The sequence below is a fragment of the Galeopterus variegatus genome, unplaced genomic scaffold (assembly GCF_000696425.1).
Source record: "Galeopterus variegatus unplaced genomic scaffold, G_variegatus-3.0.2 Scaffold1065, whole genome shotgun sequence".
NCBI lineage: Eukaryota > Metazoa > Chordata > Mammalia > Dermoptera > Cynocephalidae > Galeopterus > Galeopterus variegatus.
Genome location: NW_007727176.1, coordinates 361,738 through 385,014, shown reverse-complemented (window position 1 = coordinate 385,014; position 23,277 = coordinate 361,738). Strand labels below are relative to the sequence as shown.

The following is a 23,277-nucleotide window of genomic DNA, read 5'->3' as shown; positions in this document are numbered from 1 at the left end:
AAGTTTTCTCCTTATTAGAAAAATTATTTCTCTAAATAGACATATTTATTCTGTAGAGATCCTCTTATTAGAAAAGATTCTTAGTTTAAAAAAAAAAGCCTCAAGTTGTCTGGCGCCGGAGAGGGTGGTCATGTGCTGTCACAAAAATGCTAGCTGTTGCGTAAAGCCAGGCTCCTGTTTTGCGGCAGGTGGCTGGGGCCTATTCCAAGACGTGGTCCTACCGAGAGGATGCACTGCTTGCTTTGTACCAAAAGTTGATGGAGATGCCTGTTGGAACCCCAAAAGAAGATTTAAAGAGCACACTGAGGGCGTCCATCTTTCTCATTAGAAGAGCCATCAAGGACATTGTGACCTCAGTGAGTTTCCTCAGCTGGCGCTGGCTCCAGATCACATGACATGCCACAGTACACCAGAGCAACTTGAGAGAGAACCTGGTCACTGACATAGTCACCAACTCTAGCTTAAGAGCATAGCTAGGATTTAAGGTTCTCTTAGCAAGAAATAGAGGGTACAGTTGGTTGTAAATGAAGGGTCCGTGAAATCTGTCATTGCTAGGGTCATCCTCTCCAGCCTTGAACAGTGATCACTTTTCCATGGTCTTCAAAGCCAGGTGATTGCAGTGTCCTGATTCACCACAACTAACAAGTGTGCAGCTTATGTTTTTATTTTTCATGAAACCTGAGGAGCTTAGGGGTTACTATTGAATTTTTCTAATTCCAAATGGGCCTTCAGAATGAACATTTCACAGTTATACTGCTGTCTGCATTAACACGGGAGCGTATCCATTGAGGCAGTAATGCTGGATGTCTGGTGTCCGGGAAGTAGGTTGAGCACTTCATGATACAATGGAGTAAGAGCATGCGTCTCCTTCATGCAGGGTCCTCGTCCGGAAGCTTTCAGTTTGCCATTTCAGCCCTTCAGACAAGGTGTAATTTTCAATATAGTGTCCCTATTTACTACTAATAGTGAATTTCATGTTTACTTTTGGTAGAATTCAATTATAGTAGCTCATCTGTGTTTATCGTTTTTTCTTAGGTCTTCCAGGCTTCTTTGAAATTGTTGAAAATGATAATCACACAATATATCCCCAAACATAAACTGAGCAAACTCGAAACAGCCCACTGTGTGGACAGAACCGTTCCCGTTTTGCTCTCCAGAACCGGAGATTCTTCCACCCGCCTCCGTGTCATAGCTGCAAATTTTATTCAGGTCTGAACTGCATCATGACATTTGAAACCATAAATAATAAACATATTCTACAGACATCTGACTTTCTTAATGCCTTACAAGAGTATGTCTACTCAAGAGCATTATAAATTACCCTTTGGGGTTCATTATCACACTGTCCTTAATGTTCCAAAGGTAAACTTGTGTTAGACGTAAACTTTGGTTAAAACGTACACTTTGTGGCTGGCCCCGTGGCTCACTCGGGATCCTATATAGGGATGGCTGGTGCGCTCACTGGCTGAGTGCGGTGCGGGTGACACCAAGCCAAGGGTTGCAATGCCCTTACCGGTCACAAAAAAAGACAAAAAAATAAAACGTACACTTTGGCTTCCCAGTGTTTCTTTTACCAACATTAATTTTTTAAATAAATAAAAATATATGAAAAACTATATCAAACTAGAACATTGGGGGTAAAGAAATGATAAAGCGTAATTGTCTTAATGTACATATCTTCTTTCACCAAGCAGCCTGCTGTAGATTAGGCATTGTGGGAAAAACCAAAGTAGAAGTAAACGTATGAGAGTTTTGTGGCACACAGTTGTACCAAGTAGCTGAGCATGTATTTCACTGTCTTTAAATGAGCTAATGGATTCATCTAGTCTAGGAGTTCTTAAGGGTCAGAAAGTTCTTGGGCTTCAGAAAGTCTAGGAATTCAGTGTTTCACAAAATTTTGTGAGCATGCCTCTCTCTCTTAGGAAGGAATTGAGAGCTTTCATAGTTTCTCAAAAGGGTAATTTCTCCAAAGTATGAAGAACCACAGGCCTAGTTTCATTTGATAAACTTAAATTTTTAGGAAAAATTAATAAGGAAAAGTAAGTCATAATGATAAGAAGGTAAACACAGGTGACACTAAAGTGCTACAGTGCGTTCCTTGTTAGCGCGGGTCACAGTGTGGAGGGGCCGTCTTTCAAGAGACAGGTTGGAAATGAGAACATGCTGCCGCTCCATTTCATTTTCTTAAGCCATGTTGATTTCCGAGTAGTTGGGGGTGAGGTCACCTCACCGCAGCATAGGGCAGGGTTAAGACCGCTGCGCACCAGCGTGCCGACCGCCGACCGGATGCGCCATACTCGCGGCGTTGGTGGTGGCGTAGCGAGTTCCCCATTCAGACTTCTCTGAGGAGTGCCCTTATCCTTCTTTTGTCTTTTACGTCTGTAAAGAGCCGCTCATAGGCCCAAATATACAGTTTATCATGCTGGCAAAGTGAGAGGTTATTGACTTACAGACTTATTAAAAACAGATTTTTTCTGTATTGCCACTTAAATGCTTCAGTATTTTATCATTTCTTTCTCTGTATCTGACTAATAAAATGATAAATATCTTCATCACAGAAAGACTTTTTTGTTTAGACACATTAACATATGTAGTGGTACTGACGTTTTTTCATCTTGGCCCACGAGTAGTCGTATTAACTGGAGAACCTACGTGGTTACACTCTTGGTTAATGTTCAACAAATACTAAAGCAGTGATAATTCTAGCAGCAAAACTATAGTTTATTTTGTAGTTTTAGAAGACTTTTCGGGCCGGCCCGGTGGTGCACTGCTACAGTGCACCGCTTGGGAGCGTGGCGGCGCTCCCACCTGAGGGTTCGGATCCCACATACAGACCGGCCGCTCACTGGCTGAGCGAGGTGCGGACGCAACACCGAGGGTTGCGATCCCGTTGCCGGTCCCAGTCCGGTACGGGCGCGACACTGAGGGTTGCGATCCATTGCCGGACACGAAAAAAGACAAAAAGGAAAAAAAAAAAAAGAAGACTTTTTCTTGAGGTTTGGCAATACTGAGAACAGGACCTCCAAGTGCTCAGTTATGTTTTCTGTGAAGCTCTCACTAATGGCCAAGGGATCGTGGTCTTAATTCTCATGCTTTGGGTTATATAGTTCCTGACTGTTATTATGCTTTCAATAGAGAGATGATCTTGGGCTGGTCTGTGAGCTCAGTGGGTTAGAGCACGGTGTTATAACACCAAGGTCAAGGGTTTGGGTCCCCATACCAGCTGCCAAAAAAAGAAATATGATCTTATAGACCAATGATTTTACTGCCCCTCGTCACTATTATCTTTTATTTCCCTATTTTTTCCTTCACTGTTTAGTTTGGAAACTATACTAAATTGTACTAAATTTCCTCCAGCATTTTCCAGCAAAAATTAACAAACTGTGTTGACTTTTATAGGAAATGGCCTTGTTTAAGGAAGTGAAGTCCCTGCAAATTATCCCATCTTACTTGGTGCAGCCATTGAAAGGAAACGCTTCGATTCACCTGGCAATGAGTCAGACGGGCCTTCTGGCCCGACTGCTTAAAGACCTGGGCACTGGGAGCTCAGGCTTCACTGTCGACAACGTGATGAAGGTAAGCAGGCCTCGTGTGATGTGCCACTGTGGCCCCAGCACTTAGGACAGTGCCTGGAGCATGGCAAGTGTCTAATCTTTGTTTACTGAATGAATGAATGAATGAATGAGTGAGTGATTTTGGAAAAATCATTACTGTTGCATCTAACAAATGGCACTTGCAGTCTTCCTGCTTTTATTAATTTCATTAGTTGGTGCCTGGTGTGTACAGATCTTTGTCCATAGTGGGAAACAAGTCATAAGAAACATTTCCTTGTCTATAAGAAATAATTGCAGTATAGCAGAGACTATCAGGTATACTAAGTGTACATGATTTTGTGCTTTGGACAACTTTAATTAAACCATGGAAGTTCTAAGAAATTTTCTAGCAATCAAAAATTTGCTATGTCCTGATTTCAAACGTGTTGACAATGTAGCTGTGACTGTGCAGCCGGCATCTTAGCCAGTCGTGTGGATAAATGCTTCGTGGTGAGTGTTACCAGTCCAGTCCAGAGACGGGCTCTCCGCCTCTGTTCCTCTCATGCGGAGAGAGGTGGAGGAAGCTGTGGTGAGTCGGTCACCGACTTTCTTCTCTGTTGATTCTCTGTTCCTATTGGACCTGACATAGTAAAATGCACAGCCAGGCATATTGCTGCTCACCTGTCTCACTGATAGATGTGGGAGTTCAGAGCCCCGTGCCGTCCCGTTCCCTCGCCGCACTAGCCTCGCTATCTCAGCTGCTTTGCTGGTCCTGCTCCCTCCTCCTGCCTGTGTCGCATTGCAGCGTGACGTGCCTGTTCTCCTTTCTACCTGCTCTTACCTCCCTCAGCCATCTCACTGACTCCGTTTTTTGTATTTTTGTATTCTCACCGGTAAAGGGATCACAACCCTCGGCATGGTGTTGTCTGCACCACACTCAGCCAGTGTGCGCACCGGCCATCCCTATATAGGATCCTAACCCGCAGCCTCGGCGCTACCAGCACCTCACCCTCCCGAGTGAGCCACGGGGCCAGCCCCTCACTGACTCCATTTATTGAAGACTCGAAATATATATCGCAGGCCTGTCCCGCTCCCCTGGCACCGACCCGTTCCTCTGGCACCGACTCGGCCTCCACTTGGATATTAGCAAGCCTCAGACTCACCAAGTCCCAATCAAACTCCACTTGCTCATTTCCAGCCTTCCCAGCTCAGTACACGGCACCTCCATCCTTCTGCCTTCTCAGGCCATGACCGTGGAGTCTCCTTTGACGCTGCCCCTTGTCTCGAGCCTCTATTAGCAAATGCTTTGGGCCCTCCCTGAAAACACGTCCAGACCTGACCAGGTCCCACACCTTCACTGCTCCCAGCCGGGCCAGCCGCCTCTTGCCTGGGCTGAGGTCACAGACTCCGCAGTGGACTTTCCTTCCTCTTCCTCCCTTGTCCCTGCAGACTGTTCTCAGCAAAATACTGGGAGCTCTCTTGTGGAACACAGTTTTCATCATGGTACCCTCCCCTCAGGCCTGCCGGCGGGTCCCTATCGGACTCAGAGAAGCCCAGTCCTTTCCTTTCTGATTGCGCACTGCCAGTTCTGTTCTGAGCTCAGCTTCCTTTTGCATAGCTTGTCAGAGGCAGCCAGCTGTAGCCCAGACACTGCAATACCCCAGTGATTCCGCTGTATCCTCCTAGCACTGCCAGCTCAGCAGGCCGCGCTCTGCCTTCTGATTTGCAGTGGGCAAGAGCTGTGGCAGAGGTTCTGCACAGCTTGGTGCCCCCTCTTCCCTGCCTGCAAGCTCAGTTCCTTGCTCCCCACCACAGAGCCACGAAGCCTGCCCCACAGATTCAAATTCTTACAGCAGCACCCCACTTCAGGATTAGTTACAGTCGGCTACAATACAGTAACGAATGCTAAAATTTCAGTGGCTTGACACAGTGAAAGTTTATTTCTGTCTCTCTTCATGGTCCCCTGCAGTTAGCAAAGATAGAGCATGCTCTGCGACGTGCAGTCATTTGGGGACTCAGTGTCCTACATGTATGATGCCACCAGTTTTCACATATCACCTCCCAGGGCACTGAATAAAGGAATGTGATTAGAGGATTGTGAGAGGGAGGTTTTCATGGGTTAAGCCACTGCCCACATTCCCGTTGACCAGGATGGCCCATCGTAATTGTCAGGGACTGAGAGGTACAGCAGAGCTGTGCACTGAGGAAGAGAAGGAGCTGGTTTCGTTGAGCACACCTTCATGTCTTGGGCCATCTAAATGCTGGCAGGAATGATCCAGCCAGGGGGTATGGGGGGCAGAAGATGGAAAAATTGATAGAATTAGGAGACAGGTATGGGGAGTAGTGGAAGCCAAGTCCCTGAGCTCAGGGTACCACAGCAGGGCTGGCCTCAGATGGGAGCAGGACCGTCATGCTCCTCCCAGGAGGAAGTCAGCTCCAAGCTGAGATGGATAGTGGAGGTCTGAGAGGCAAGAAGGGAGTATAAAATGCTCCCCTTGACATTGGAGTGGACTGACAAGGGTCTGCTGTGTAGTGCCCAGGGCCCCCTTGCTGTGTATGGCTGGAAGTCTAAAGGGAAACCAGCCTGCGTGATTCTGAAGTCTGCCATCACATTCAGCTTCTCCTGGTGACACAAAGAAGGGAGAAAGGGCCCAGGATGTCACAGGTGTGCATGGATGCCAGCAGTGACTGTCCCGATGGCCATACAAGCCAAACTGGACACAGTGCAGTGAAAGACCTGAGGGAGATGACAGATGTAGAAAGACAGCAGCAGCAGCAGGGATGGACTGCAGGGCCAGCAGGGTTGGGAGACTCGAGGAAGGAGCACAGAAACGAGGCTGGAAGTAGGTGGCGATCAGAGTGCGGGGTCCCTCAGAGCAGTGCTTTCAGGGATGGTACAATAACTAGAATGACAGCGTCTGGGGAGAACCTCAGAGTGTGGGGCTCAGTCTGAGACTGTCTGAAGTGAGGACACCCAGGAACTGAGAGCCCTGGATGCCCAGAGGACCATTGGGCAATGGCGATTTCCTAAGAACGTCAATGTTGGCCTGGGGCCGGATGAGTATACTACGTGTTCATACGATGAGGCAGCACAGAGCAGTTCACGTGAATGAAGTGGGTCAGAGGAATGAATGCGCACAGACGTGAAAACGTAATGTTGAGTAAGGAAAAAGGAGGTTTCAGAAAGAAGCACAGTATACTGTTATAATGTTTACGCACACACTGCAGTAAGTGAAGACACGTGGGTGGCAGCTTCGGGAGAGTGGACACCTCCAGCGAGGACAATTATAATGTTTACGCACACATACACACACTCGCAGCCACGCACACGCTGCAGTAAGTGAAGACACGTGGGTGGCAGCTTCGGGAGAGTGGACACCTCCAGCGAGGACAAGAAGACAGTGGCTGGGGAGACCTACACAGGGGACTGACATGTAGCCAAGGTGTTCTATTTCTGACAAACAAAAAGAAAGCAAGCATGTAAAATTGTAACGTTGGATAAATCTAGGTGGTGGATCCATGAAGTTTCTCGTATCTCTTCCTCCGTATGTTTGGAATGTTTTGTGATACTTAACGGGAAGTTTATGGAAGGATATGACCTAAAAGATGCTTGTTAATGCATTAAGTAGAAAAAAGCAAAACACAAATGAGACATACGTGAGTTCAACCATGTATGTAAGGTCAACTAAGAGAATGACTCTGTATGTGTCTTAATATATAGGATTCTGTGTATGGTGTTTTCTTTTTCAGATTTTTAGAATGTACTTCTTTTATGCTGGAAAAAAATTTAACTTTGTCATTTTAAGGCTCAGTAACAACAAGAACCCCTCCCAACTTTATTTTTAGTTTTCAGTGAGTGCCCTGGAGCACAGAGTGTATGAGGTGCGAGAAACAGCGGTTAGAATTATTTTGGACATGTATAAACAGCACCAGGCTTTTATTCTAGAGTACCTCCCTCCAGATGACAACCACACTCGCAAGAATGTCCTCTACAAAACAATCTTTGAGGGATTTGCTAAAATAGATGGCAGACCTACAGATGCTGAAATTAGGGTAAGTTAACTTTAACGAAATCACGATCTAACCCTATATTTAAGAAGCTACTTTGTACATGAATAAATAACAGATTGTTCTCCAGAGCCATGTGCTCGGGCAGCACAGGCATGCTGGCTACGAGTTTTGCTTCCTTGAGTTCAGATCTTGGCTCTTCCACTGTTTGCCTGTGAGACCCTCAGCTTCCCAGTCTGTAAATAGGAGTAACGATAGCCATGAGGACATTTGCAGTTTCATCTATTGATCATCATTCATTAAATTAATCAGAGAAATTTAGCAGTATAACCCTAGTTATATTAGTGGTCTTAGTGACTTTCATAATGTATAAGAAACATAATTTATATGCCATCATTTGTCTCCCAGTTTCTAAGAATACCCTAAAAAGCTATTCTAATGGAAACATAATTTTCTTACCAGGCACAGAAAAAAGCCGCTACAGAAGCAGCAGAAAAACAAAAGAAGGAAGAAATCAAAGCTTTACAAGGGCAGTTGGCAGCACTGAGAGAAATTCAGGCTGAAGTCCAGGTGGGAGAAGTTTATGTATCTTCATCAGGCTGCTTTAAGTTGAAATTTATTTCATTATTTAGATACACAGTGTCCTTGATTTACCTTCAGTGGGATTGTGCAAATGGGTGTCTTTATTGTTTTTAAACTAATTTGGGGGTAGATAAAAGAAGACCTCCCTTAGATGGTTGGAATTAGTGTCTGATCATCTGTCATGTGCTTCTCTTTGTTGGGACTGGAGTGAACTGCTGCCAGTGTTTAGAGAGGAGTCCTGGAGCTGTGCAGGATGAGAGAGGGGAGGAGACAGAGGTCCTCTCCCCTGAGGCCCCTAGCCTCCTTCAGAGGCAAAGGAGCAAAACTGTTACACTTCTCACTGTGTAACAGAGATGCAAAAAGGATTACTCAAAGCAACATGAATGCAATGAGAAGCCCGAAGGGCCTGCACCTCAGCAACTCCTCCGTTAGGAGAAAACCGGGTACAGCCCCGAGTCACAGTTAGCTTGTCTTTATTGTAAAGACAAGGAAGTTTCACAAGAAAAATCACTTGATTCAGTCATTTCAAAAGGACACAAAGACATGGACAATGTGACAAAAGTTATCTACAGCTAAGTATAGCTTAAACAATAGAAACTGGGAACATCATTTAAATTAAGAATGTGACATTCCAAAGTACAATTTGTGAAAAGCTAGGTTGATCAAACTGCAATCGTTATCTAATCCAACATATAACCTCTCCTTAAATGATTTAAGCAAAAGTTAAATTCTTATGACTAAATCTAAGTATAATTGTCTCTAAAGTTTCCAACAACAAACAGCTTGCCCTTAGCAAACATTTTTTCACATTTTTCCCTACAGCAGTTCTTTCAACATCTTTTAACAAAAATCAGTATGTTAAATAATCAAAGTACATAATCCCATCCCTAAACATGGATTAGAATTGATTAGATGGGGCCGGCCCCATGGCTCACTCGGGGAGAGTGCGGCGCTGGGAGTGCCGAGGCCACGGGTTCAGGTCCTATATAGGGATGGCTGGTGCGCTCACTAGCTGAGCGCAGCGCAGACAACACCGTGCTGAGGGTTGTGATCCCCTTACCGGTCAAAAAAAAAAAAAAAAAAAATTGATTAGATGGGCCATTGCCCAGTAGCTGTGGGCTTTTGCCCCCTAGCTGAGGACTTTTGTCCCCTACATGCATTACCTAAAAACCCTATCTAAAAATCAACTGAGAATCAACATATACTTGGGGCTGAGCCCGTGGTGCACTCGGGAGAGTGCGGCGCTGGGAGCACAGCAGCGCTCCCGCCGCGGGTTCGGATCCTATATAGGGATGACCGGTGCGCTCATAGCGCTCACTGGCTGAGTGCGGTGCGGCCAGTCTCAAAAAGGACAAAAAAAAAAAAAAATCAACATATACTTGATTAGATAGACTTTTTGCCCCACTAGCTGTGGGCTTTCCTCCCATAAGTTTTTTAGCTAAAGAACCCTGTCTAAAAGTCAAACCAGAATCAAGATTTTTAACCCTCTACACAAAACCAGCTTGAATGTGAAGATCTGATTTCAGTGCATTGGAAGAGGAAGCCCTTACTCTTCAGCCTGTGGAGGAATCACACACAGTGGGATCAGATAGTGTTCGGTTGAGTGTAAACCTCTTCCTCTTAAACTGCCCTGCTTCTGAGATTTAAGTTAGTTTCATAACACTAATTTTGTATTAAGTTCCCTAAGTTGAAAAAAAATTTATTTTAAAAAGAAAGAAAAAGTGGGGGTCACGGAAAGCTGCTGTTGAAGGTGTAAAGTTTCAGCCGTCAACATGAGCAGGGTCTGGGCCGGCTGCGCGGCTCCCTGCAGGACCCTGCTGGACTGCACACTGCAGCGCACGCTCAGTGTCCTCACCACAGTGAAAAGGAGAAATGGGTCGGAAGGGAAATAAAAAAGATGACCGAATGTACATTGAACTTCCTATGGCAGAAAGCCACAGTAACATTGCCACTAGATGCCTGAGTGACGGAAAGGTGAGAAAAGGAGAGAACGGGGCAGCGAGGTGGGGGGCTGGGGGCGGTTCCTTGGCTCGTGTGGTAGACTGTGGCATATGAAGACTTTCACGTGTAGCCATGCTCTCAGTGACCTGGCGCACGTGAATTATTATCCCTGATGGCATACAAATGAGGACACAAACGCAGCAAACCAAAGGGACTTACTCAAGGTCAGGAGCTGGTGGGTGCCTCAGCCCTGACACTAAGCGCTTGCTCCCTGTCACGGCACAGAATCCCGCGGCTGTGACTCCTGTTGCTGTGTCCCATCTCAGCATTTCTTCAGTCCCTGGAATCCAATTGTGTTAGGTTTGCTTTCTCTACTCTGTAGGTATGTAAATCATGCCAACCCCATTTGCAAGTTTAATACTGATCTGTTAAGTTCTTTTCTGGTTCTAAAATTGTGCTTTGTATGTGTTTTTCATGTTCACTGTTTGGGTTTGAGAGAAAGTACTGTCGTGTACGATTTCATTTTCTGTAAATGCAGGAGGTGGGATTCATGTTTGTAATACATCATTTAAATGTGTGTATAGGATGACCAACTTGTCCCCATTCCCCTTTAAAGCTGAAATCCCTGGGGAGTCCCCTCCAACCCTCCTCAGACCAAGATGGTTGGTCCCCTGGCAGTATGAGTTCAACTAATTTCCAGTTTTTGTAGATGACAGTAGTGTTGGAAGGCTGAGTGGCAGCAAGGAAAACTTGAGGTGTGTCTCAAGACTGGGAGGACGCGGGAAGCCACTTAGGAGCAGTGGCGGGAAGGGCCCCAGCCCCAGAACCAACCGTGACCACTTCTGCCCACAAGCAGCAGCAGCACGGCCCTGCAGCCAGCAGGTGACACTCTGGAGGCAGAGCGGACCTTTTCTGTCCAGTTTATTAAGTTAGAACTCCACCCGTCATCAGCACCTGAGCAGGAGGAAGAGGAAGAGAGAGAGGGGGAGACTGGTGGAGAGGGCCCAGATAGATTCCTGCCTCTGCTACCGGAGCCCACTGTGTACAAAGAATTTTCCAACTCCTAAATTATTCATGTATTCTACGGGTATTTCTCAGGACTCATATGTACCAGGCACTGGGGTACTGGGGAGTCAGCAGTGAACAAAACAGACACAAATCCTGCCCTGGTGGGCCTTCAGTTCCCGGAGTGGAGACAGACAGCAAACGAGATGAATCAGGAAGATGCAAAGCGCAAGAGGCAGTGGTCCGTGCTAGGGAGGAGACTAAAGCAGAGACGGGGTTCTGAAGCAGGGAGGGTGGCCCGTGGCAACAGCACTTAGAGCTAGGGGAGGTGGGACAGCCTCCAGATCACTGGACAAGGACTGGAGCAGAGCTGGTGCAAAGGCCCCGAGGCGGGAATGGGCCCAGCCCCTGCAGGGAGCAGCGGGGAAGCCGGTGTGGCTGGACCACCTCAGATGGTGGGGACAGGCTGAGAGGGTTTTGAGCAGAAGTCACTCACCTTGCTGAGGTGCTAACAGGGTCACCCTGGCCCCTGTATTAGGAGCAGCAGGGAAATCCTTTACGAAGCTATAGCCACAGTACTGGCGAGACACAGTGGAGTTGGTGGTGGGGGTGGTGAGAAGCAGTTGCGTCTGGGTGTGTTTTGAAACCAGAGCCTACAGGATTTGCTGGTGGGTCTGATAGAGGTTGGTAAGGAGTCGGAACTCTGCAGGTGTGTGGCCTGAAGAGTGGAGAGCAAAGACACCACGATCTGAGATGAGAGACAGAGAGAGGTGCGGGCTCAAGAGGGAGAGTGGGAGTTGGGTTTAGATGCACGAAGTTGACAGTAAAGGAGTCGGAACTCTGCAGGTGTGTGGCCTGAAGAGTGGAGAGCAAAGACACCACGATCTGAGATGAGAGACGGAGAGAGGTGCGGGCTCAAGAGGGAGAGTGGGAGTTGGGTTTAGATGCACGAAGTTGACAGTGACTAGAAACGCATGTGGAGGGAGGGCCCGGCTGAAGGTGGAAATTTCTGGGCTCTCAACAGAGAGGTGTATCTACAGCCTGGGAACTGGATGGGAGCACCATTAGAGTAAACATAGACAGGGAAGATGGGGCCTGGAGAAAACAGTCACAGCCAGGGCTGTTGGAGGAAACCAGATTCAAGGGGTGTCCTGGGAGCCTGGATGAGAAGGGGCGAACAACGCGCCACATGCCACTGAGTGGCCAAGTGAGATGGTGGTGAAAAGGGCTGGTGGGTGAGCAACGTGCAGGAGCCCGTGGCCTGGACAAGAGCCACCTCCATGAGGCGGGGGACTGAGGGCCCAAGGGGAGGGGCTTGCAGGAGAACGGGAGGAAGGAATGCTGATAACTCTTTCAAAAAGTTCTTACCTGGGCCGGCCCGTGGCTCACTCGGGAGAGTGCGGTGCTGATAACACCAAGGCCACGGGCTCGGATCCCATATAGGGATGGCTGGTTGCTCACTGGCTGAGCGTGGTGCTGACAACACCAAGTCAAGGGTTAAGATCCCCTTACCGGTCATCTTTAAAAAAAAAAAAAAGTTGTTACCTGAAGATGGAAATTCTAAAACAAAACCTAAGAGCATACTTTCAGCATTAAAATGTGTCCCAGGTAGACTCTATGCCCGCTGCAACCCTGACCCTGACCTCTCTGCTTCTGTGTCTCAGGAAAAGGAGAGTGATGCTGGGAAGCCAAGGAATCCGGGTACGTAAGCGCAGGTTGTGGGAGCCCCACGCAGAAACCGCCCTCGGTCATGTGGCAGGTATCTGCGTGACACCTGCTGCATTTCAGACGTCTTAAAGCCGAATGTAAAATACTACCTTTTTAACTTGTATTATATTTTAAAGTATCTTAAATAGTTGACAATGAAATGATTACTAATAATTTGAAAATAACTTTTACAAAAAGTTACTTAAATTGTTTTAATCTCTTCAGACACTCAAGGAAGAAAAGCAGCTTTGCCTGATGCTCTGGCAATTCCAGATGATCACTATTTAGATAAGTGAGTCAAACTGTCTTTAACCTATTACATGATGACTGGAGAGACTGGTCACATAAAAATACTGAAAAATACATACCTTCTCCCTAGTTCATTATGATTTTGTAGATTAATTGGCTTTTTTCAGTAAATTTAAAAGCTAGGAAAATTGTCTTCTAATCAGCATTAACTCCCGGTAAGTCAGGATAGCTTTCCTTCTCTGTACCCCAACAGTAGTTACCAGCCTGTTTGTCATAATCGCTGTCACAGACACAAAGTGTTGTAGCAGCAAAACACTTTTCCTTTTGGCCAGGACAAACCTATAGGAATTTAAGGGAAATGTCTTTGGCATGTCTTTTCTTGTGACTTGAAATGCGCTTTGAGCTTGAGTGTGCTAACAAAGCTGAGACTTGGGGGGATTTTGATCTAATTTATTTCACGCACCTACTTGGTGAACACTCTGTTGTGGGGCTTTAACAGAGGACCCAGGCAGCCCCCGCTGCACTCCCTCCAGTGAGGTCCAGCCGGGCTGCAGCAGGCTTGGGGACTCAGGTGGGGGAAGGCACCAGCACAGAGGGATGGGAAAGTGTTCAGGGTGTCCTTGGGCCATGGGAGCAGGGGCCACCGTGAACTGGACTCTGCCTTCACTTCCTGCTCTGCTGTTTCCTTGCAGCTTGTGTATCTTTTGTGGGGAGAGAAGCAAGTCCTTCACGGAGGAAGGTCTGGACCTCCACTACTGGAAGCACTGCCTCATGCTGACAAGATGTGGCCACTGCAAGCAGGTCTGACCTCGGCACAGGGCTGTGCCACTTAGATACCCCAAGTCCCCATGCTTTCAGAGGGGAAGCTGTGAGACCAGTAGTTGAGGCACAGCACACACACGTAAACACCCATAAGCCATGAGGTGTCACATGCCCTTCGGGTCTCCTCCCCAGAGTCATCACCATCCTGGGGTCAGAAGCCACAATTGTGTGTTACCTGCTTTTTGAGCTTCACACAAATGGAATCACACAGCATGTAATTCATCTGTAGCATGTTTGTGTTCTTGGCCAGCAGGGTGCCTGCCAGCGTTCTCAGCGACATGCTTTGTTCTGTGTTTGGGATCCAGGTGGTTGAGATCTCCAGCCTGACGGAGCACTTGCTGACAGAATGTGACAAGAAAGAAGGGTTTGGGAAGTGTTACCGCTGCAGCGAGGCCATTTTAAAAGAAGAGCTGCCGAGACACATAAAAGCCAAGAGTTGTAACCGTGAGTGTTTCTTCTTAGGCCCTGCCCTCTGGTCACCAGGCATGCTCCTGGGAAAAGGCATAGCTGCTTGCGGGGCATCTGCAAGGGCCTTTGTGTGACTAAAGAGGGTCCGACAGCCACGCAGGCGACATTCCTGTTGGAATGTCCTCCCTCTTGTTCACATTTCGTAGGAGTAACTAAATATTACTTTATTGAAATCATTTCAGCTGCCAAACCAGAGAAGCTGGCAAACCGGTGTCCTCTGTGCCATGAGAACTTCACACCAGGAGAAGAGGTGAGGGCCCATCTGGGGACAGTGACCAACATGAGTAATCGGCACACCTTTAGATGGCCGCAGCAGTGACCCGCTGCCTCCACTGCTGCCACTGCCGGACTGCAGGCGGTGTAAAGCACGCTGAGTGTGTGGGGGCAGGACGTTTCTGTTCCAGCTTTTTCTGAACAGCTATTCCATTTGCCTGCATAGTCACGCGACTTCCTTCCACAACACATATAAGTGGTTTATTTGAGGAGTCTCATTAGGATATAAGCATGAAATGGTTTATTTTTTTCTGGTCACTGCTTTCTTTTTTGTATTGAGGCCCTAAATGGCATCTTGGCCAGATTCTATAATACTCTGGTCACTTCTGATTCATAACACTTAAGCCAGACTGGTCTGACAGTTCTACGTCCTGTCTGATTCCAAGCTCTCCTCCCTTCCCCAGTGCACGCTGCACCTGAGACTCAACAGGCCTGTTGGGGACGGGCAGCATCTTCATTCCAAGCTCTCCTACCTTCCCCAGTGCACGCTGCACCTGAGACTCAACAGGCCTGTTGGGGACGGGCAGCATCTTCCATACGCACCTGCTTCTCTGGCGTGGGAGGCACTGAGGAGGGACGAGGGACCGGGGCAGTCTGCGGCTCCATGTCTGTTATTCTGGCTCTCTAACACAACTGGCTGGAGATGCCTTTTTTCTGCCAGTTCAGGGAGTGCCAAGCCCTGGTGGCCCTCCTGGCTTTGGACACCTGTTGTCTAGCTTAGCTACTTCACCTCCAACCTCCGTAGCTACTGTCACCTGCAGTCCACCCACTGTGTCCTGCTGCTGGCCTCTCCTTGTCCCAGCCTCTGGGACATGGTACCAGCAAGATGACTCAAGCCCAGCAATCCTCTGCCACTTTCTCTTGACCTGAGAAAGCTCACAGACCAAACAGAGAAGACAGGCTGTCCCCCAGAGGGGGATCAGGGAGAGGCAAGCAGTTGTGTCTTGTTAAGATGATCCAGGAAAGACCAAAAAACAGAAGCTGTAGGGGGGCATGTGGAGAACCTACTGGAGCAATGTCCCAGGGATGGAGGGGGCACTGTTCACAATAGGAAGGAAAAGACTGGGAGTAGCCCAGAGGTTCAGAAGAGCCGAGAATACACGGGGTACATCTGCACACAGCCATGGCAATAAGTGAGCTCCACATGCCGGCACAGACGAATCTCACAGATGACCTTAGAGGGAGCAGCAGGCTGCAGAGCAACAGCTACGTGTGGTTTCTCCATGCAAATCTCACAGCCAGGCCCGTGCAAACAGCACACTCTAGGGACACGTATGAACGGTGTGACTGTCAGGCAACGCCCAGATGAGGACAGCAGTAACTATGTGAGGAACTGAGGGAGCAAGATGGCGGGGACCCTGGGGCTGGAGTGTTCTGTTTCCCTGCTTGGAGGTGTTCACACACAGCATTCTGCTTTTTACCCTTAAACCGTGCATGTGCACCTGCATATTCTTATGTGAAAACATCTCACGATGCTATAGTGCTCAGAGACGCTGGCACTGAGGTGCCCTGTTGTTCTGGGTGGGATGGATGTGAGGGGCAGGCTTGCCTGGTTATAGGACTCAGGTGCTGCCAAGGCGTGGGCTGCACAACAGCACAGAGGCAGCATCAGGCACAGCCCAGGGGATGCACGCAGGCCCAAAGGCTGGGCTTCTGCACTGCTGCCGGTGCAGCCGCCTCTCATTTTCACCTTGAACAGCGAGTCATCTTGGGTCTGTGAAAGCATCCCAAGTCCATCTCCGTTGCCTGATGAACATGCTCCTTTTGTATTGCAGGCCTGGAAAGCTCACCTGATGGGCCCAGCTGGCTGCACGTCGCACCTGCGTAGGACTCACCTTCTGCAGAAGGCCCTTGTGCTACCGCCAGGTAAGGGCCAGTGCTGCCACCGCAGGGTCTCCACCTCCATTCCAACTTATTCAGAAGAGCATCCCGGTCTTTGCTTATGTTCTGGATCCCTACTGAGCAGGCTAGTCATGTGACCGGAATTCTCCACATGCACCAAACTGTGGCTGCTCTTCCGAAGGCTCCACAGGTGCCACTAACTCAGTCGTAACCTACCAGACCTGCTGGGCGTCCTCAGGCTGCACACTCTGCTCCTCGGCACTCTCTACATCCCTGACTCCAGCGCCCCTGGAAACACGCAGTTAAGCAGTAGACTCATGGGCGCTGCCTCTACCTGCTTTATAAGTCATAACTTTAGCTATTTTCTGTCAAATTTAGGATGCCATACAAGGAAATATGGTATCTTCCATTAGAAAATTATTCCTGACCAAAAGATCTGTGGATACACAGCTTTAATTTTGGGAGTGATGCCTCCGTAGTAGATGGAGCAGGACAGGCAGTGTGCATGGGGGCCCAGCCTGTGACGGGCCCTGGACAGAGGGCCACAGGGGGACAGGGCGTCAGCCTCATGCCAGCCTCTTCACCAGTGAGGAAAGAAAGGCATGCCAGGCAGCCTGCCCATGGCTGCTCGGCCAGGCAGTCCATCTCTGGTCATGGCTGCCACTTCCTTCGTGTTCGAAGCTCCTGGTTGGGTAAACAGCTCAGAGCCGTGTTCCTCTGCTCCCATGGCAGGCATTTCTCCTGAGCTCTTTGTTCTTTCCTCTCCTGGTGCCACCACGTGTGCATCTGCATCTGTGGCCGACACAACCACATCTCACTTGGCCACAGTCAGCCTGGCCATTTGTGGACACGTGACCACCATCCACTGTGCTGACCCCACCAGGTTCAGCCTAACTCCTGGAAGTGGGTGACAGCCGTGGTCACAGCGCCGTGATGCAGTCACTCACGCTGTTACTGTGAGCTCTGCAGTCTGCGCCGTGGGTAAGAGCCTCCCTCTGGATGCAGTTCTTGTCTCATGTGTCTGTTTGCACTGCAGGGAAAGGCTCCGTAACAGCCAAAGCAGGGACCTCAGGATCAAAGGTTGGAAGCAAGATCCCTACCCCGAAGGGAGGCCTGAGTAAAAGCTCCAGCAGGACACACACAAAGCCGTGACGTGACAGACATTCTGTCTCCTTTGTCTACCTAAGGGACTGAGCAAGTGTCCTGACTCATAACCATTTCTCCTAACTCTTTTGCACTTGGCAACCCCGTGCTCCGTTCCTGCTGTCCCTCAGCTGTGCTCAGCCGCTTGTGAGTGGGTGCCCCGTCAGCTCTCGTGGCACAGTGTGTGTAGAACTGACCCAGAGCAGCCCTCATCCAGCTGTGTGCAGCTTTTGGGCCTCTCTCAGGCCATGATCAGACCCAGAAGAGCAGTTGTTCTGCTGGAGAAAGCCAGAAACCATTGCCTGGAAGGGAACCAAAGCAGTGGACAGGTAGGGTCAGCACAAGCGTAGCACTCTCTCTCCTCAGTTGTTGGAAGTGATTGCCATAAAATGTTCACTGTCAACCTTTTGCATATTGGTCTCTGTCACACACGGTAGGATTTCCACACAGGCAGGACCTTGGCTCAGCAGGGCAGTGGTACCAGGAGAGCGACATCTGCATGAGCATGTCTCACTGTGCCTTTTGTCCCCACAGGCCCTTTCTGTTAGGTTTTCTGCCTAGTGCACTCACTTACAGGGTAGCAGGGTGTCACTACCTGCAGAACTTGTTTCCACTGTAACAAGAAATAAAGGCAAAAAAGAAAATCTAAAAAGTGGTTACTGAGGTCAGTCCCACTTCAGCACACATCTTGCTCTAGATGCTTAAGTAGCACTGTCTCTGTGACAGACTTCGCCCTCACTTGACCCCACAGTGTAGTTTCCCACCTGAGCTGAGGTCAGCACCCGTGGAGGGCTGCATCAGCCTTTACGCAGAGGAGCTTCAGATTCGCTACACCTGTGAATTACTAAAAAAAAATGATGAACCAACCTTCCACCTGATCACTCTATGCTCACCTGCCCACGGGTGTCAATCAGAATCCTTTCTCAATCCCTTGTTTGTGATTCTGGCACGGGGTAACTTCTACTTTACACAAAGGAGTCTTCAGCACGTATCAGCAGACTCAGAGTCTTCCTGCTTTAGGCCCGTCCTGTCCCTTTCAAATCCAGGTTGTAGCTGGAACCTTAATGTCCATATGCTTAAAGCACCAAAACACTGCTTGAAATGATGAAACCAAACTTGAAAAAGTCTTCTAAGCAGCTCCTAAGCAACCATCCCATCCTATGGAAGTGATTCGTGGGTTTCCTTCGAGTAGCTTTTGTTAGCTGTGCTTCGTGTCCGGCTAGCTAAGGGAAGAGAGCCACGGTCACCCGGAACCTGCCCGGAAGTGCCCCATCCTCCTCCTGCCACTGTCTGTGCTTCCTCAACTGCTGAGCCTACCGCAGACCGAAGGACAGTTGCTCCCGCCCCGTCCCACCCAGTGACCAAGGGTTATGCTTTCTTCCTGAGCGTTACATGGGCAGGCTTTCAAAATGCCAGTTAGAAATGTCTGGGATTGATGAACTTTGTATCCTACAATTAGTGTACAAATACATTTCAATTCCCAACCACGCGAAACAATGTATATAAAAACCAATAACTGAGAAATGTACTCCCTGGATATGTTAGTAACCATGAGTTTGCATTAATTAATCTCCATTGTTGGTAAACTAATACCTTCTGGTATGGTTGACTCAGAATATTGAACAAGAATATGACCTACCAGAGAATAACCTTTAAAAATACAATCTATTTAAAGTTTTTAAAGTCTGAGGGGAGAGATAACAAAACTGTATTAGACAAAGCAAAATACAGATGCCAAAATGTTTACAAAATAATCCTTTCTGGCTTCAAAAATATTTTGGCCATTATTTTCTAATCCCTTTTTAACGTACAGATAAAACACTTCTATACATTGTAACAAAGAAGATATTTGTAAAAATACCTCATTTTTAGTGTTTGACAAAGAAACGTGGGCTCACGTTAGCAGGCGACTGCTGCTGGTTATGGAAGAATCGTGTTTATGCTGAAGTGATTCTGGCAGTGCTCAGCAGCTGTTCAAAGCTTTGCAGAGCTGTACACTCTTACGAGACCAAGAATAAAGGATAAAAAATTTAAAAGGAACTGTAAGATCCCTTGGCCATTTATGAATATCTACATCTGGAACACTAATAATTGAATTTTCACTCATGAATAAGTCATGGATATTTAATTATTTCTGTTTTCATATTTCAAGCTATTCTATTAAATAACCTAATTTAAAAGAACTGTATCTATAAATGTGGCATTGGAATACAAATGTAAATACTTTTAATGAAAATTTGCAACTTTTTAATGTTTTAACATAGTTTTCTATTTGTCTTTATTTCAGGTACCAAAATTACCAAATATCTAAGTGATATATTTTTGTTGTTGTTCTAGGGCTTAAAGGTTATTTCACCCTGAGCATATTAATATAATAAAAAGATGACTAAATGTTTTGTCACTATTATTTCAAGATTGTAATTACAAAGCAGTTAGTGTTTACTAAAGTCAGTGTAACTTACAAAGTGTTGCTCCACCCGGACCCTCAGACACAGACCAAGGACTGCTGAGGAAAGAGACCATAAGTGTTAAGTTGCTTGGAGAGAGTTTGGTCCCTACAGCAAGTGGTCACAATGGGTTTACTGCTGAGGAAGCGAAAAGATTTTAAGCTACGTACAAGCTAGAGAAAATTATTGACCAATTTCATCTTGTGGAATAAGTCCAGAATGTTCTATAAATTCTCTAATTGTGCCCAGCAGAGGATTATTCTTTATCATCTCTCCCTATGTTTTTCCCCCTTTGAAAGAGTATATTTATACCAGCCAATAATGCTACTTTGCTTTTCAAAAAAGTACAAAGTCAGCATTTTCTCTCCAAATTTGTACAGTGGTTTTAGGCTTCCGTCAGCTCTGATAATGATTTTATAATTGCTTCCATTTTTGAAGTTATGGTGTATAGTTTTTTTCTTACACGAACATGTATTAACTTAAAAGAAAAACAGTTTAAACAGCAAAAATCACTTTAAAATCCATATCTTACTTTGGTAGATGGTGTGTGTATTGCTAGGGCTAGGTCCCACAGACCCTACAAACCCATTGTACCAATGGGTCACAAACCCCTCACCTGTAGGTCCACGAGCTAGGTAATAGGAAAAAGATCCTGGGAGCCATGGGTAAAAATTAATAGGCTTTATTCAGATAGAAGCTCAGGTGGCTAGCAGCAGCCACCCTAGTGGCCTCCTGGGGCATCCCGAGGGCACTGCGTATCAGAGCCATTCATCCTTTACATTTAAGTCCAATAACCCAGGAACACCTGGGCACAAGTCAAACAACCCAGGAACACCTGGGTGCCCACACGCATCCACAGACAATAGCCAAAGAACACCTGGGCACACGTGCAGTTATCACATCAAATGCTCGGCAAGATTCCAAACCCTCCCCCCGGGGATCCTGACCATTTACTTTTACTTTTCATTTTCCCTACAGTGTGTGTGTTGCTCTGGAGAGAAAGAGGGATAGGAGGGCACTTTAGCAGAAAACTCAAATGCTCCTGCACAAGCTATAGATCATACCTGAGATTAGCCCTTGCAAAAAAAATCACACACACACCCCCCTCAGTACCCACCAAGAGAATCTTTAACGCATGTTGCTTTGAGCTAGGTTTTCATTTATGCCATCGCTTATTTGCTCTTAAAATTAAGTCAATTCTAAAAACAAGAGCCCATCGTGACAATGTGCAAGCCTTGGCACAGGCATGTTTTGTTTCTCCTTTACCTGCCCCCACCGTTGTCACCACCTCCTGCTCAGGAGAGCCTGGGACAGTGGCTGAGTCATCCTCAATTGGGATGCTAGGCGAGACGGGCTGTGGGAGGAAAGTCAGGGCCAGGGCTTGGAGCTGTGACCCCCTGCGAGCTGCTCCTGCAGGGAGGCAGGGCTTCAGACAGACCCAGCAGGGACGGAAGCAAGTCTGCAGAGGGCCGTCCTCACCATGGTCACAGTGGAACCCTTTCAAGGATTAAGGCAGGTGTTCTTTTTTTTTTTTTCCGGCAACGGACTGCAACCCTCAGTGTCGCGCCCGTACCGGACCGGGACCGGCAACGGGATCGCAACCCTCGGTGCTGCGCCCGCCCCTCGCTCAGCCAGTGAGCAGGAACCGGTCTGTATGTGGGATCCGAACCCTCGGCGGGAGCGCCGCCACACTTTCCAAGCGGCGCACTGTAGCAGTGCGCCACCGGGCCGGCCCAAGGCAGGTGTTCTTATTCTCCACACCTGGTTCCCTGACCAGAGGCCTGGCTCACCATGCCCAAGTCCTCACAACTAGAAGGTGGCGGTGCCCAGAAGGGGACCCTGGAGGGACTCCAAAGTCCCTGCTGCTTCCACTCACCTTCTCCCTGAGGAAGGGTGTCATGCAAGGAGTCTCGGGACACTGGATCTTGAAAATACCACAGAGGATTCTGACTCCACAAACGGAAGAGCTTCAGGGAACGTCTGACAGCAGCCTGTCATGCCTCAGTTTCCTCATCTGTAAAATGGAGCTAAAGACCACAGCCTTTTGGCACATTTCTTAGCGCTCTGACCCTCTCTGCACAGCCCAACCTCAGGGTGTGTGGTCCTGACCCGAAGTGGTGAGCACTGCGGAGTTTTGGCCTAGGCAGCCCCCTGCCCACACGAGGCCGAGCCAGCAGTGGGCAGACTGAAAGCCCAGACGGCCTCAAAATCCCACTGAGTGTCCTTCCAACCTCAGACTCCCCAGGGTTCCTCTGTGCTTCTGAAGAATGACACAGGAGGAGGGAGCAGGACTACCCCACCCAGGAGTCTGCCAAAGGGGTAAGGGGAGGGAAATCTCACCCTCCCAGCCCTCAGGATCTTACAGGCGAGATATGAGGTCAGACTCAGGGGCCGGAGGTGACACACCACGGCGCGGTTTCCTCATTCCAGGGAGGGAGGCCTGTGGCGTGGGTCACCCCCAGGACCCCTTCTCAGCCACCTGTCCTCAGAGTCAAAGCCTCCACAGGAGTGGTGTCCTCCGTCATCTTCCCCGTTGCCGCAGGGTCCTCGGACAGTGTCCTGCCTGCAGGAACCGCTTCTCGGGATCAGGGTCGAGGTGTGTCTCTCCCGAGGAGTAAGCAGCACCCGGAGAATGCAGTTCACCAAAACCGTGATCAGGTGGTTAGGAGGCCAGCAGGAGGGGCGCCGGGCCCAGGGCTGTGCCCTTTGTCCCCGCTCCCCCCAGCACCGGGCGTGGACACGGACACCTGGTCCTCGCGGCATCCACTGGCTCCAGAAGGGTCTGCTGCCCACCTGGCCCCAGGACCCAGCCCAAGCGAGGGGCTCAGCACACCCCGGCGGGAGCGACGCTGTTCCCGAGGCGGTCGAAGGAGAAGCCGCCCCCAGCACGCCCACGTCCCTTCCAGGTTCCAAGCCCGCGCAGGGCGCACACCCGGGTCCGCGGTCCCCGGCGGTGCGGGAGGCTCCTCCGACGGGCTCTCTGACTCAGGGCCCGGCCTAGGCTGCTTCGGCGGGAGGTTTCTGACTAGGTCGCCTCCCGGGCCCCTCCTTCCCGGGGCCGCTTCCCCTCGGCCGCCTCACCCGAAGCTCCACGGAGAGGAGGCCGCGCTGGCGTCTGGCCGGCCCCGCGCCTCTCCCGCGAACGTCTGCAGGGCACCCGGGCCGGCGCCAAAGATCCTGGGAGCTGTTGGCAGATGACAGGAGCTCAGTCCTCAGCAGCAGCAGCAGCTTACAGGTCCGGTAGCTTACAGGTCCGG

The 23,277-nt window shown here is 48.7% G+C and overlaps 1 protein-coding gene and 1 long non-coding RNA gene across 4 annotated transcripts in view; one reads left to right on the top strand and one right to left on the bottom strand.

Annotated features, from left to right (window-relative positions):
• The window catches only part of CEP104 (centrosomal protein 104kDa), a 39,091-nt gene extending 19,127 nt beyond the window's left edge, over nt 1-19,964 (top strand). The window contains exons 11-23 of one of the 3 annotated variants that reach the window (XR_550633.1): nt 189-356; nt 1,036-1,209; nt 3,400-3,576; nt 7,380-7,586; nt 8,004-8,111; nt 12,734-12,770; nt 13,002-13,068; nt 13,718-13,826; nt 14,153-14,291; nt 14,498-14,565; nt 16,364-16,454; nt 17,467-17,902; nt 19,861-19,964. Coding sequence is in view for 2 of the 3 variants with exons in the window: in XM_008574562.1 (XP_008572784.1) it covers nt 189-356; nt 1,036-1,209; nt 3,400-3,576; nt 7,380-7,586; nt 8,004-8,111; nt 12,734-12,770; nt 13,002-13,068; nt 13,718-13,826; nt 14,153-14,291; nt 14,498-14,565; nt 16,364-16,454; nt 17,467-17,582 (1,461 nt within the window). In the remaining variant the exon portion in view is untranslated. Of the gene's footprint in view, nt 1-188; nt 357-1,035; nt 1,210-3,399; nt 3,577-7,379; nt 7,587-8,003; nt 8,112-12,733; nt 12,771-13,001; nt 13,069-13,717; nt 13,827-14,152; nt 14,292-14,497; nt 14,566-16,363; nt 16,455-17,466; nt 18,147-19,860 lie in introns of those variants that run through there. The other 2 variants (XM_008574563.1, XM_008574562.1) reach the window with 2 other exon arrangements.
• A 1,194-nt stretch (nt 19,965-21,158) lies between these two features.
• LOC103591983 lies at nt 21,159-22,574 on the bottom strand. The gene is made up of 2 exons (XR_550632.1): nt 21,897-22,574; nt 21,159-21,517 (listed from the first exon to the last, which is right to left on the bottom strand). It is a non-coding gene; the product is annotated as an uncharacterized LOC103591983 (long non-coding RNA).
• Between the last annotated feature and the right edge of the window lie 703 nt (nt 22,575-23,277).